This window comes from Myotis brandtii, unplaced genomic scaffold (genome assembly GCF_000412655.1).
Source record: "Myotis brandtii unplaced genomic scaffold, ASM41265v1 scaffold293, whole genome shotgun sequence".
NCBI lineage: Eukaryota > Metazoa > Chordata > Mammalia > Chiroptera > Vespertilionidae > Myotis > Myotis brandtii.
Genome location: NW_005361201.1, coordinates 741,829 through 755,816, shown reverse-complemented (window position 1 = coordinate 755,816; position 13,988 = coordinate 741,829). Strand labels below are relative to the sequence as shown.

Genomic DNA, 13,988 nt, shown 5'->3' with positions numbered 1-13,988 from the left:
TTCTCACAGGCAATGGGAAGCCATCAAAGGGGCGTGGACAATTATCTGGTGCTAAATGTAAATGGTCATTTTTTTTCCAGGAGGGGATGTATATTTATACTTTAGAAGATTATACAGCTCAGTGCCTCCTTGGAAAAGAAAAACAATCATCTCTCCAAACATATGGGTGCTAAGTCTGTCCCCTTCATTTTATTCTGCACCATATGTCACCCTGAATGCTAAGAAGATGAGTAGATGGGTTGACTTCACAGATCAAAACTTAGTAAGAAATATCTTCATCTGTTATTTTAAACTTTTTCCCACTCACTACAGCCAAAGCCCAATTTACTGATCTAATAAAGGTGGCAACTTGTAAAGTACTTAGACACGACTGGCACACACAGGGAGTTAATTTACACACACGCGCACACATTCCGCACTAGGTTCTTATTAATGTCATTTCAGCCCCACCTCGGGTGGACCTGAATGATACAGACAGACATACGTGCGTACGGTACCGTGGAGACAATGAACTACAAAAAATAGCTGTTACCCCAAGTGGAGGTATGGTATTATTTTAAAAACAAAGGTCATAGGTTTTCAGAAACTAGAATTTACTTCCACACCAGGCTTTCTAAATAAACTTGCTGTAAACTTTTACAAGAACTCTTTTCAAAGACCCTCCTCAGGGGTTTATATATTACTCATACATCAAGGCTGTCCCCACTAAGCCAAACACATATCTGGATGAAGACTTGAATCATTTCATTGTTTCCAAGTGCCTGGCTGTTTGAGGTTGATAAGATACCTAGACCCTGTCTGAGACTCTGTGGCTTTATCAGATACTATGGGCCTGGTGCACGAAATTTGAGCATGGGGTGGGAGGGTGTGTGTGTGGGGGGGTAGCTGGGTCCCTCAGCCCGGCCTGCACCCTCTCCAATCTGGGACCTCTCGATGTCCGACTGCTGGTTTAGGCCTGATCCCTGTGGGATCTCTCTCGAAATCTGGGACTGCTGGCTCCTAACCACTCACCTGCCTGCCTGCCTGATCACCCCTAACCGCCTCTGCCTGCCTGCCTGATGCCCCTAACTGCTCTCCCCTGCCGGCCTGATTGCCCCTAACTGCCTCTGCCTGTCGACCTGATCGCCCCTAACCACTCTTCCCTGCTGACCTGATCACCCCTAACCTCTCTCCCCTGCTGACCTGATCACCCCTAACCACCTCTGCCTCAGCCCTGCCACCATGGCTTTGTACAGAAGGATGTACAGAAGGACGTCTAGAAGACATCCAATCTATCCAGTCTAATTAGCATATTACCCTTTTATTTTTATAGATTTGCCATTAATCAGATGCAACCTCACAGAGAAACCTAACTGTAGAAGGTTAAGGACAATGTTAATGACAGTGCTTCCAGGCACAGTGAAGCGAATGGTGTGCCCAGGGCCACAGAGCTCACAAGGGGCTGAGTGGGCTTTAAGCTCTCTGCGTCTGACATCTCAGGCTGTTTTCTTTCCACTACACTGATTGCCTAGGTCAGCGTTTCTCAACCTGTGGGTCCCGACCCCTTTGGTGGTCAAACAATCCTTTCACAGGGGTCGCCTAAGACCATCCTGCATATCAGATATTTACATTACAATTCATAACAGTAGCAACATTACAGTTATGAAGTAGCAACGAAAATAATTTTATGGTTGGGTCACAACATGAGGAACTGTATTTAAAGGGCCAGAGGGTTGAGAACCACTGGCCTAGGTAATATGACTTATTTCGCAGATTCTGAAGCAGAGGCTAAATGACCAGTTCCTCAATATTTACAACTCTGTCATGTTTATCAAAGGAAAAAGGAATGAGTACAAAGGACATTCAATGACTTGCCCTGGACTCAGCATGTGAACCAAACTGATAACGTAGTCCCCAAAGCAAACACTCGCATGCATTCCCTCAGAGTGGAGTCATGCTTAGCTCGCGTTCTGGAAGGTTACAACCAGGAGGAGCTTTAAGTGCCATCTGGGCCATCTCTCCTCCTTTGGGCGGTAAATTTCCACAGTAAGAGAATGGGAGAAGAAAAACCAGACTGGAGTTCTCTAGCTTCAGTAATCGGGTGGTTTGCTTACATGTCCGCACTGTTATCTACAATTGCTCTGAGAGCTAGCTCACTTGGTAAAAAAATGTAAGCTTCCCAGAGCAGGAGCTGAAAGGTAAACATCCGTGCCTGTTAGCAGGGGTGAAGGCTCTGGTTTGAGTAGCCAAGGAAACTAGGACTTTCTCACCAAGGGTCAAGCTTTGAGTGCTTCAATGTCGCCACCTTGTGGAAACTGTCAATACTACATCAAAATCAACACTGACCATCTATTGGGGAGTCAGAGACAGATCCAACAGTAAAATAAACTCTATTACAGGATACGAAAATCGCAAAGTAACCTGAAAACTCCTTGGTCATATATGACAGTGAGATGTGATAATGATAACCTTGAGGCCATTCTGGGTTCCAAAAGTCTTCTAATTAATAATGAAAAGATTAAATCACAGGTAGCTTAATTTTAGTAATAGGCATAGTTATTGTAGGTTTACAAACAACTAGAAACACAAAATGATGCCCTACGGTTAACGCGATCATTTCATATCAGTCCATCAACTTTCCCAGCCATTCTAGATGGCAGAAACTTGTTAGGTTATAAGGGTTTGGTGGCTGCTGTCATCCAAATTTTCACTACAGGATGGTTCTAAAGCAGCTGGCGGTCAAACGACCCTTTCACAGGGTTCGCCTAAGACCATCCTGCATATCAGATATTTACATTAAGATTCATAACAGTAGCAACATTACAGTTATGAAGTAGCAACGAAAATAATTTTATGGTTGGGTCACAACATGAGGAACTGTATTTAAAGGGCCAGAAGGTTGAGAACCACTGTTAAAGTAACAGGCAGAAAGCCAAAGCACCTCTATGTCTAAACTTTTAATTAACTCAAAGAACATTTCTAGTCAGACCAGTAGAGCTAAGCAAAAGTAAATTAATTTTGAAATAAATTCCAGTTGTGCTATTTCAATGCAGCAATGAGATACTGGGCACGATGGTGCGGCACAGTGGCTAAGGAGCAGGGCTCTGGAGCTGCTGGGCCTGGGCTCTGCCTCTTAACTACTGCAGGGCCTTCGGCCAGTTAATTAACTTTCCCGAGCCTCAGTTTACTCATCCACAAAATGGGGGTTGTGATATCTCCTACCTCGAAGGATTGCTGTGAAGACAGAAGAAGGTTACATACTTAAAGCACCTAGCACAGGGCTTGGTACATAGTGGGAGAATGAACTATTATTCAATTATGAAACTATTGACTCAACCATGGGTTCTTGATCACTGTTCATGGAAATGAGTGGCACAAGTGTTATGCCTGATTTTTATTGTCAATCATTTTGGCTGCTAGAACGCTAGAAGAGGGAAAGATCTTGGAAAATTTCTGTGCAAGAGAGGGGAACAGATTAAGTCTCAGGCAAGTGGAATACACAGATGCATCTTTGGTTCACACAGCGATCGGGGAGTAGAGCCAAGAACAAGAGGGAGGCCTAGGACTGCACATGGTCACAGCGCGGCTCAGGCAGCAAGCAGCTCATTACAGAGAGGTTGGGTTTGTTCTGTCGCCCATGAATCCATGTGCTCTTCAATTCAGCAATATCTATAAGCTCCCAGATGTATAATGCACTGTGCATTTGGCAGTGCACAAGCCAGACAATGTCCTTGCTTCCTGGAGCTTCTTATTGCGAGCAGGAAGGGATGGGGAGACCATAAAATCTAAACAAATAATCAGGGTAATTTGAAACAGTGATAAGGTTTCAGAGGAACATAAGACAGGGTGATGGAGAGGACAGGGTAAGGGGCAAAGCTACATAAACTACTTCAAGTTGAATGGCCCAGGTGGGCTCCTGCAAAGAGATAACCGTTGAGCAACAAGAAGGAACCGACCATGCAAAGATGTGGGGAACCGAATCCAGGCAGAGAAACAGAGGGTGCAAAGGCACTGTGGCAGGAAAGTGCTTGATGAGACTGAGGACTAGAAGGAACAGCTACAGCAGGGGAAGCAGGGGGTGGGGAGGGTGGAGAACCATGTGATTTAAGAGTCAGGTAAGAGCCAGATCCTGTAGGACCAGGTAGGCCATGCTGAGGAGGCTGGACTCCACCCTGGGTGCCAGGTTTTGATTAAAGAACTGACACCGTGTGGTTTGTTGTCAAGTGTCTCTTTGGCTGCAGGTGGAGCCTTGCTAGAGCCTCCCAGTGAGGACTGCCAAGCCTGGACCACGGCCCAAGTCACGTGATTCTTCCCAGAAGGTTCCCCTCTGCACCGCACAGCCTTGGACATGGACGGCACAAAGCGAAGTAGGCAGTTTGATGGGCTCCAGAGAACTTAAAGTGCTGCCAACACAAATAAACAAACACACACTAGGTGCCAAGCCTTCTCCCGCTCTGTGAAGAGAGAAACCCCAAGGACTCACCCGCTGGTGATGTCGTCCGTCCGGATGTTCTTGCTCAGGACGTCCCCATCGCTCATGTAGCCGGGGGCGTCCACGCTGAGGCCCTCCAGGTCCATCTCGTCTCCGGCCTTGTCGGAGACGTCCACGTGGCACACGCTGCTGCCCCTGGACGCCAGCTGCCTCCTCAGAGGGGCAGGGTACACGTAGCGGCCCGACTCGGTGTTGATGAACCGGCTGGCGTTGGCTCGAGGCGGGTACCCGTTGCCCATGGAGGGGGCGTCTCCTGCTTGGAGCCGAGGGCTGGACTGGCCGAGTCTCCAGGACAGAGGAGTGGGCCTGCCCGTCAAGCTGAGGATACTGCGCCCGCTGACCTCCGTGGTGACGTTGGTGTCAAATGTGGTTTCTAATGTGCTGCACACATAAAAGCCGCCCTGGGTTAGAGCCCATTGAGCCTAGAATCCTTTGCAGTTTATATGTTCTTTAATGCTTTTAAAATCATGAACGATTCCCCATACACAAGACAGGATCAAACACCAGGTGCCCATGGACCACCCTCTGTTAGAACGGAACAGAGGAAGATGCGCACCCACACAGCATTCGGGAAAGCCCAATGAAGGCTGTTCTCACCAAAACACGGCACAAGGCACTCATGACCATGACCTTGATTCAGTTACCTTAGCTACTGGAATTGTCTTTCTAACCCAGGCAGGACATGGAAAATGCTGCCCTGATAGCAATGGGCACAGAGGTCCCCCGCTGGGATGCTGCCTCACAGCTCCCCCTTTCCAAGGGCAGGACGCACCTGCCCCCGTGCAGCTCCTAACACCAGACCTCCTCCCCTCAGCCTCTCCTGACCGAGCAGGCAGGGGCAGCCTTGACCTTCTAACTCTCTCAGGTTCATTTCCCCCACATGTTGGCTTCTACATTTTGCCCCAAATGACAACTAAACCTGGGGCAAAGGGCTGGAAAGAGTGGTACGTGCTTAGGCTTGAGATCACATCACTTGGGGAATAAACCAAAGTGCAAGGGTCCCTGGCACCGGGAAGACTCTTTTGCAGTCCCCTGTGCTTCAGCCCCGACACAGTCAAGACAGGCGGGGCACCTCCTCAGAGCTGCGTGGGGTCTCCCACTGCGCAGAGCGAACGGGAGTCTTCCCGGCAGGAGAAACCACCGAGCTGTCCCTTCTGCCATCATCATCCTAGTCCACGCCAAGGAACCCACAGTCAGTCCGTTTCAGTGATTATGGTGGAAATTTAGGGGCGTTTCATATCTAATCACAGAGTCCCAGGGTCCAATGCGTGGCTCCATGCAATCAGAAAGCTAAAGGCTTAAGGGGCCCCTTGAACTTAAACGCCAAGTTCACTCTCCTCTGGAAGAATCAAGTTGTTTGGTGTCTCCGCTGCTTTTGTTTCCCTCCGATCCTGCCCTGCAAGCAGCCTCACTATTTGTAGGCTGGGGTCCCCCTAAAGTTTGGGCCCTGATCTTATTTAAGATGGAACCCACGGTGCTTTCACCTCGAGCTGCCAAAACAGCGGGCAGCAGGGAAACCCTGCTGTCTCCTTGCTAGTTCACTTATCAAAGCGATTGAAGCTGAGAAGCAAAGGAGAGCCTGGGCGATGAGGCGGCGGTGGGGGAGAGGGGGTACCTAGGACATGGCCTTCATTACCAAAGCCAGACACAGGCTGTAAATCGCCATCCTGCCAAAAGCTTGAAGGGTGTCCTAGGGTTGCATCCTTTTCAGCTTCCTGCTCAGCAATGAAAGCAACCTGATAAATGTTTCCAAGGTAATGCTAGATTTCATCCAACAAAATCACTGTTCAAACACGACCATGCATTTTTATAAAGGTGACCTTACATGTCTTCTACGCGTGCATGACTAACAACATTACAGAGTAACGACTATCAGAAGACGGGGCAGGAATTCGAGTTATTCACTTTATCGCTCAGGTCAAATGCAGTTCACCTGCTCGTTTCGACAGCACAGCGTAGTTTTGGGAAATGCACGCAAAGTGGAATTTAAATGGAGCTGGCTGAATGGACTTAGCAGTCTCCTACTTTGGGGAGGAATCTGTCCATACTAATTCTTGCTACTTACACTTCCCTTCTGCCTGCTGCATGGCATTCTTTGTCAATTCCAGCACATCTGGCAATCAACGTTATTTATTCCATTAATAGCCAACTCAGTGGCACGGACAAACACAGGAGAAGCCACGTGACCATCAAATTACCAGCTAGTTCAATAAAGTAATTCACACTTCAGATACCTGTGTGTAACCTGAGTTCCCCGTAAACTGGACATGGTCTCCTCCAAATTCTGCCGCAGATCAGCAATGTTCTTCACTGTCCGCAGTCGCCGGGCCTCGGGGTCTTCCCCTGGAAAGATGAGGGTTAGGACTGCTTTAATTCCCAGCTAGATGGTGAACTTCATGGGAGCAGTAATTGTGTCCATGATGTAACCGTGGCCCACGCTCAGGGCCTGGATCACCAAGGGTGCTTCAGAAGGATTTGAGAATGAATGAGTGAATGAATGAATGAATGAATATATGCCCAAAGGCGAGGATTTGAGAATGAATGAGTGAATGAATGAATGAATATATGCCCAAAGGAGAGTGTTAAATCCAAGGAGAGAAGTGCTGCTTCTCCCTCTAAATCCCTCCTAAAATAAGTGATGTCTAGCTCGTGGGAGAAGCATAGAAACTAGTCTGAGACGTAAATACACTGTCACACTGATTCCAATACAGACACACACACATGAGGTCCGATTCCCAGGAGCGTTTTCTGCCCAGGTGAAAGTGGGTGAGACATTTTGTTTTCTCATCCATCGGTGATACACACTGCTGTCTACCGGCCCTACGTGACAAAGGGACTTGGCGAGGCTAAAAGATCTGTACTTATTCGTCACAAACATGTCTACCGAGAGAGGTTTGTCTTTTCTTTATTATGTCGTCTTAAATTCTGGCTCTTCTACTCACCGGCTGTGGTATCATGGGGAAGGTGCCGACCCTCTCCATCCTCCTGATGCCTCTACCCTACAGTGAGGACAGTAACGGAACTGACTTTGAAGGACCCCTGTGGGGACTAAATGGCACAGGGCTGGGGATCCCGGGGCACAGTTCCCACCACCAGCTTCAACTCATGCCCATGACCGTTGGTGCTGCAGAGCAGGGAGCCACCAGGTAGACTCAGGGCCTCGCTTTGGGAGACAAGGGACTTCCGTTCTCTGGGCACGATTTTCCACAAAGTACGTGGCCCCGGAGGGGTCAAGCTGGCACGGATGTCCCAGGAGATGCAGGCCACACAAGGCAGAAGCCATGTGCTCTCTCACAGTAAGCAGCCTTGCTTCGGCGCTCTGGCTGTTATAATTTGTTTGGGCTTATGAGGGGAAGAGGAATAGGGGAATGACCACATAACAACGAGAGGGACCAAACATCTTTCCCTCAGAGAAACTTCAGGGGCCGCTGAGAAGACAGAAGAGCCACGATCAAGGGTCTTTAAACACTTGTGACCATTTCAAGTGTGAAGCAACATTTTTAAAGAAATCTCCATAGAGAACATGGTCTACACGGGCAGCAGCAAGTGGAAGCTACATCAGATGCTAAGTAGGACTTCCAGCAGTTGTCATTAGCAGAACAATAGGCAGCTAAGAAATGTCATAGGATTAACCTTCTTTCTGAGACAGAAGACAAACTCCTTCAATTGTTCTTAGCACGGTGGTGCCCAGAGGCTAGGGAATGGATTAAATAACAGTTATGTGACTTTATGGAGGAAATTTGCTTTAGCAAACTCTCTATACTTGGATATGCAAGTGTTTTCAATTTTCTCCCTCTTTTTAACCAAGAAAAATTTGGAAGGCATTTTTCCCCCCTCTCTTATCTGAAAAGTGGTCAGACTTATACTTCCCACCCAATTCTTTAAAATACATCTATGTAGGTATGTGTTTTTGAATGAAAGCAGTGATGGAATGGCCCTGGAGGAATGTAATTGCATCCTGGGCCATAGTGAAACATCTGCTGCTGCCGGCAGCAGTGATGGAATGGCCCTGGAGGAATGTAATTGCATCGATCTCCCGGGCCATAGTGAAACATCTGCTGCTGCCGGCGTGGCCACATTTCATCTAAGCAAGGCTGCCAACAAAGGTAAGATCCTACGGACAGCTCTAGGCCCTGCAGCCAACATTTATTATGAAACTAATGACCTTCATTAATTAGCTTAATCACACACAAAAAGTCTAATAATTATTGATCCATGTCCCTATTAATGACATGGTTACTTGTGTTAACTCTCCTTCAGAAATTCAAAGATCTTTGAGATGGGATGGCATCTCCCCTTTGCATTCAGTAACCCCCACACATTTCTATCGATGCCCAAGAAATATTTATTGTCCAAAAGATGTCTGGCCAGTGCAGGGCTGAAGAAAGAGTGTGGGCTTTGCATTCTGAGAGATAAAGGTCTGAATCGTGGCATGGCTGCAGATTAGCCACTTGACCTTGGACAAGTCACCTATTCTCTCCAAAGGACATCTATGAAATGGGGATAAAATCCTTCCTTTAGAAGGGTAGGAGGGGGATCAGATGAGATGACACATAAGATATGCCTGGCACAAAATGAGGGCTCGTTGGACTCTACTGTCCTGGTTCCCTCTTGGGGGCGTCTGGGGGTCCTGCTGGGAAATGTGCGCTTCCCGCACAGCCCTATATACACCAGATTCCAAGAGCGACACAGAAATGCAAACTAGTAAAAGCACTTGCTCTGCTTAGGGGGTCATGTTCTGAACTGTCAATTCTGCCTCCTTGGAAGATGCCTGAGTTTAAGATTCTCCCCAGTTCTCAGACCAAACAAAGTAATAATATACCTGGCAGCCATGCTCTAGTGTAGAGAGCAGGATCCTTTCAGCTCATGTACAGAGATCATAAAAATTAAGCTATTCCACGTCTACCTGTGCCTTTCGCATCTGCCAAAGGCAGCCCTCCCTCAAGTCATTGGCCATGATGGAGAGAACACCGCACATTCTGATGTCGGGTGAGGGTGTTGAACATGGAAGGAACCTGGGATTCTTACTTGGAAGAGGAAGGCTTAAGGGACAAGCTGCTACATGGCAAAGATCGACATTATCTGTGGGCTTTAGGAAGCTGGATTCTATCCAGGGATTAGAAATGTAAGAATAAAGAACTCTGTTACCCATTAAAGCCACAAAATATGGAAAGGCTGCTTTATGAGGAATAATCTTCCAGTCACAGGAAATACCCAAGCGGAATCTGAAAGAGGAGTCATCAGTGAGTGACAGAAGGGATTCACAGGGTGGATAGTAAACAAACAGGAGTGTGTGGTTCCTCCAAACTCTACAATCCAAGATGCGGTCTTACCTGTAGTGCTATGTACCTGACAAAGCACCTCGGGAAAATCCATCTATTTGCATAAGCACGGGGAAGAACTAAGCAACTGATCAAACAGCCTCATAAAAGTCCATTCCTAAATAAGCGCACCATTTGTTTTCATTTCAAGGGATCAGTTATGGAAAAGTTAAATTCAACCCTGTTGCCACCATGCAAACAAAATAATTCACCCCATAGTCACACACGCGAGGAGTCCTACTGCTTGAATGTAAAGACCCATGAAGAACTGTTCATTAGCCACCAACACCATTTAACTGAATGGGGGAGAGGCTTGCTCAGGCCCAACTGGCTGCACAGGGCTGTTCCCTGAAGCAGCCGACAGCATTCAGGATCTCTGAGCTCTCGGCTGGTTTCACAGTCCCGAGGCAGCAGGGCCTTGGGCAGAAGGAGAAAAGCTAGCGATCACAGGCTGCTATTGGATCACATGCTCCAGAATGTGTTATGCAGAATGTTCTCTGGTGGCTGCTTTTTCAAATGTGACTTTTGCTGAACCGCATGCCTGACACGTGTCCACACTGCTCCTTGGGACACACATCTGATCCACGCTGGGCTCTGAAGCCTGGCCTCGCTCTCTTGATGTGTGCACATAAGAACACGAGCTGGGATGTGTGCGGAGACCTGAGCAGGCATCTGAGCTCCACACCTTCCCTTGGTCCTTTTCCTGGGCTATCTGTGCCCGCCCATGGGTGCAAGGGAGCTACAAACCCTGGATAAAAGCAAGCAGAATCCATCCCACACGTGGGGCCCCAAACGATTGGAAGATGGATCACTCACAAATGGCTTGAGCATTCTCTGCCCCATTGCTGTGCCCAGCCGGCAAAACCAAAAGGAAATAGTTAAATCATTCAGATGATCCTCGGAAATTAATCCTCGGAGCTACTGGTGAGATGGGTAAGATTCGATCATATGGGCTGCAGACCAATGCTGCAGCTGGAGTGGCTATTTAAACGATGTGGTCATGGACAGTGAGTCTAATAAATGGATTTCAAACACAGATTAAATTTCCAGCGCAACTCTGGAAGTGGTAAGATAGGAGAACAACAGTCACTGCTAAAAGTGCTTACCACTCACTTCCCTGGTTAGAAGTTGCTGGAACCCAGGGCACAGAGCTGGGCGTGGGGAAGAGAGACAGAGGTGGACACCCAGAATGCACTGTAGCAGGCATTCTAACTCAGATGCTAACTTTTCTCTTTTAAATGAAGACTGACGGTGTAGCGTTAATATTTGTGGAATTAACTCCATGAGAACTGTGGATTCTATGTTTTTATAGAATGCCCCTTTAATCATCATGGCCCGTGGTCGGCAAACTGCGGCTCGCGAGCCACATGCGGCTCTTTGGCCCCTTGAGTGTGGCTCTTCCTAAGCCTTAGGAGTACCCTAATTAAGTTAATAACAATGTACCTACCTATATAGTTTAAGTTTAAAAAATTTGGCTCTCAAAAGAAATTTCAATCGTTGTACTGTTGATATTTGGCTCTGTTGACTAATGAGTTTGCCGACCACTGACCTAGATCAACAGAGGTGTAGAAGGTGAGGGGAATGTAAAATACGTAAGGAGAGGGAAATGATGCAAACCCATTGCCCCCAGAAAAGCAACTGTAGTGGCATGGACTAGTGGTGGGGATTAGTTCATCCCACTATTTTTCCTTTGTCCGTTCTCCTGGAAAAAGAAAACAACCAGAATCCAAGAGCGTTGTTCCCAGTTGAGTTGAAGTTATTATGTAAAGCAAGTGGATCCGACAGTACAATGGAAGTGCTGTATCCCCAGTTATCCATTTAGGACCCAGGCTCTCATTCTCCCAGCTCTCAGGTATCTAATGAGTTTCCAAGCTGGGGGATTTGGGGAGTGGGAAGGAGCAATGGGCTGGATGCAAGAACACCTAATTGGTCTTTAGTCCCAGTCCCTGTGATTCAAGGATGTGGGAGAGATACCACATGCGGGCGCGCACATACAGTGCGACTGAAACTTCGTGGCCCATGCGCAGAAGTCGGTATTTTGTGGAAGAGCCACACTCAAGGGGCCAAAGAGCCGCATGTGGCTCGCGAGCCGCGGTTTGCCGAGCCGCAGTTTGCCGACCACTGGTTTAGCTCATCGATCAATGCCACAGCAAACCAACTTCGAATCATGCTGGGTTCATGCCCTCCCAGCAGGCGGTCCCACAGGAGGCTCCATCGCCAAGGGACACAGAGTTTCTGGGGCTCCACACTCACCGGTGAGTTCTTCCAGGGCAGGCTGTCCACTCTTGGAGTAGTGGCTGGGCTCCATGCTCACCCCCGCGGGGCTGGACTCAGCGGTAACATTCCCTTCGGTGTCTGTCTGGGACCTTCACACACAAACCAAAGCAGAGACGCTTGTCATGAGTGGTAACTCCCACGTCTGGACCACTGCGTTCTTTCCACAGCCCCGTCCCCCGCAGCCCCTCCTGCAGCAAGAAGCTTTAGGATGGAGCAGACCAGCAGACTGACGCTAAATAATTCATTTGTGCATGTGGAGCAATGTCCTAGAAACAGAGAGAGCCACCAAACTGGAAAAGATGAAATATTCATCGCCCAAATGGAGGGTCTGCTCTCCTGCACTGGGGAACGCTCCTCTGTGTCCCCATCAGGGCGCTAGGTCTGGCAGGAAAAATGCTGAAGAGAACTGGGTGGTTTGGACCATTTAGTCAATGCCAAACAGCGACTTCTACGTCACCAGCAACACCAGCAAGTCAAGCATAAGATGACTCCACTGTCAGCCCCCTTCCTCACCCCACCCCACCCCACTCCTCCTGGCATGGGCTCTCTGGAAAGGTGACTGTGACACACCAGTCAGGACTTCGTGCCAAGCAGGTGTGTTTGCCCTCCAGGTGTCTGATTCACAGCTCAGATCTGCTGACATGAAAGGTCTCATTGGTCATTCTTTCAACATTTGACTGAAATGTGTACTTCCCCAAACCTTCTCCAGGCCCTTATTTGTCGAGACAATTGAGGCAACGGCTTCATGCAATGTGTGCTTGCCCTGACTACCCCTGTTCATTTAGGGCATGCAAATGTATAGCGGTACTCAGATGCATAACCCCGGGTGTAACATTATTAATTCATTAGCATCCTGAGCTAATTCACAACCAGACTTCACTGTCTATGAAGAAAGCGTTTGCCAAGAATGAGAACTGTCTTAAATGTGGGGGATGTGCTGATAACCCTCAAGTCATCTATCTAGTCCTCCTTCCTTTGGCCTGGAGCCATCGGTTCCCAGTTCTGGTCATCTCTACCTTTAAAGAGTTTCCATATTCCCAGTGTTCCTCTCCATCCTCTGGCCAGAGTCCCAGCTCTTTTCATCTCTGCCTCGGCCCCATGAGGGCTTTGTAAACAGGTACGCTGCCTCCAGCCCGGGGGCTGTACATGGCAGCCAGGTGTAGAAACCAACCCACAGATTATGTTCTCATTGGTATGCACACTATTTGAAAGCTTTTGAATTAGTTTCAACATTTAAAAATTGGGAGATTTCACAAGAAATAGCTGGAATTCTGCCTTCCCCAGTAAAAATAAGAAACTTTGGATTGAATGAGCTCCACCTGCCGGTGACATGTGGTGGCTGCTCCATCCAGAGGCATGGAGCTCCCTCCGCCACAGCCCAGCTCATCCTGAGACTCCCGTCTTTTTATACTACCTTTGGGGCCCAAGCAGGAGATTGGCTCTATCCTAGACTGTCCCTAGGCCTGGTCCTCTCCCCTCTCCACTGTTCTCTGTGATCCTGATGTGACCACATCACCCTCTGATCAAAGGCCACCAATGGTTTCCCATTTCCCATAGAATAAGGTCTACAATCCTTATTGCGGTAGAAGGTGCCCTACGTCATGGAAGTCTTCCTTCCCTCCCAGCCCCATCTCCTGCCACTCCTGCCCTGTACACACAGGCCTGCCCTCTGCCCCACCCACACATGGCTCCTCTCCATCCCCAGATTGTGCCATGCCTTTGGCGGTGTTGTCTCTGTAGTTGTTGTGACCTCTGCCGAAAGGCCCCGCTCTTCTTTCTTCTTTAGTTTGCTCCTAATCTGCCTTTAAGACGCAGTCCCGAGTCATCTTGAACTGGAAGCCCTCCCTGGCTTAGCCATCAGCCAGATGATCACGCCACCCCGTGTGCGTGCCTACAGCACTCCTTATTCTCCCGAGGCC

At 48.3% G+C, this 13,988-nt stretch overlaps 1 protein-coding gene across 9 annotated transcripts in view; it reads right to left on the bottom strand.

The window, feature by feature from the left end:
* The window catches only part of NAV2 (neuron navigator 2), a 365,341-nt gene that overhangs the window by 134,027 nt on the left and 217,326 nt on the right, over positions 1-13,988 (bottom strand). For all 9 annotated transcript variants that reach the window (XM_005869395.2, XM_005869393.2, XM_005869394.2 and 6 more), the window contains 3 exons: positions 12,046-12,158; positions 6,706-6,814; positions 4,463-4,852 (listed from right to left, as the gene is read on the bottom strand). In XM_005869395.2, the coding sequence (XP_005869457.1) occupies positions 4,463-4,852; positions 6,706-6,814; positions 12,046-12,158 (612 nt within the window). The remainder of the gene's footprint in view (positions 1-4,462; positions 4,853-6,705; positions 6,815-12,045; positions 12,159-13,988) is intronic.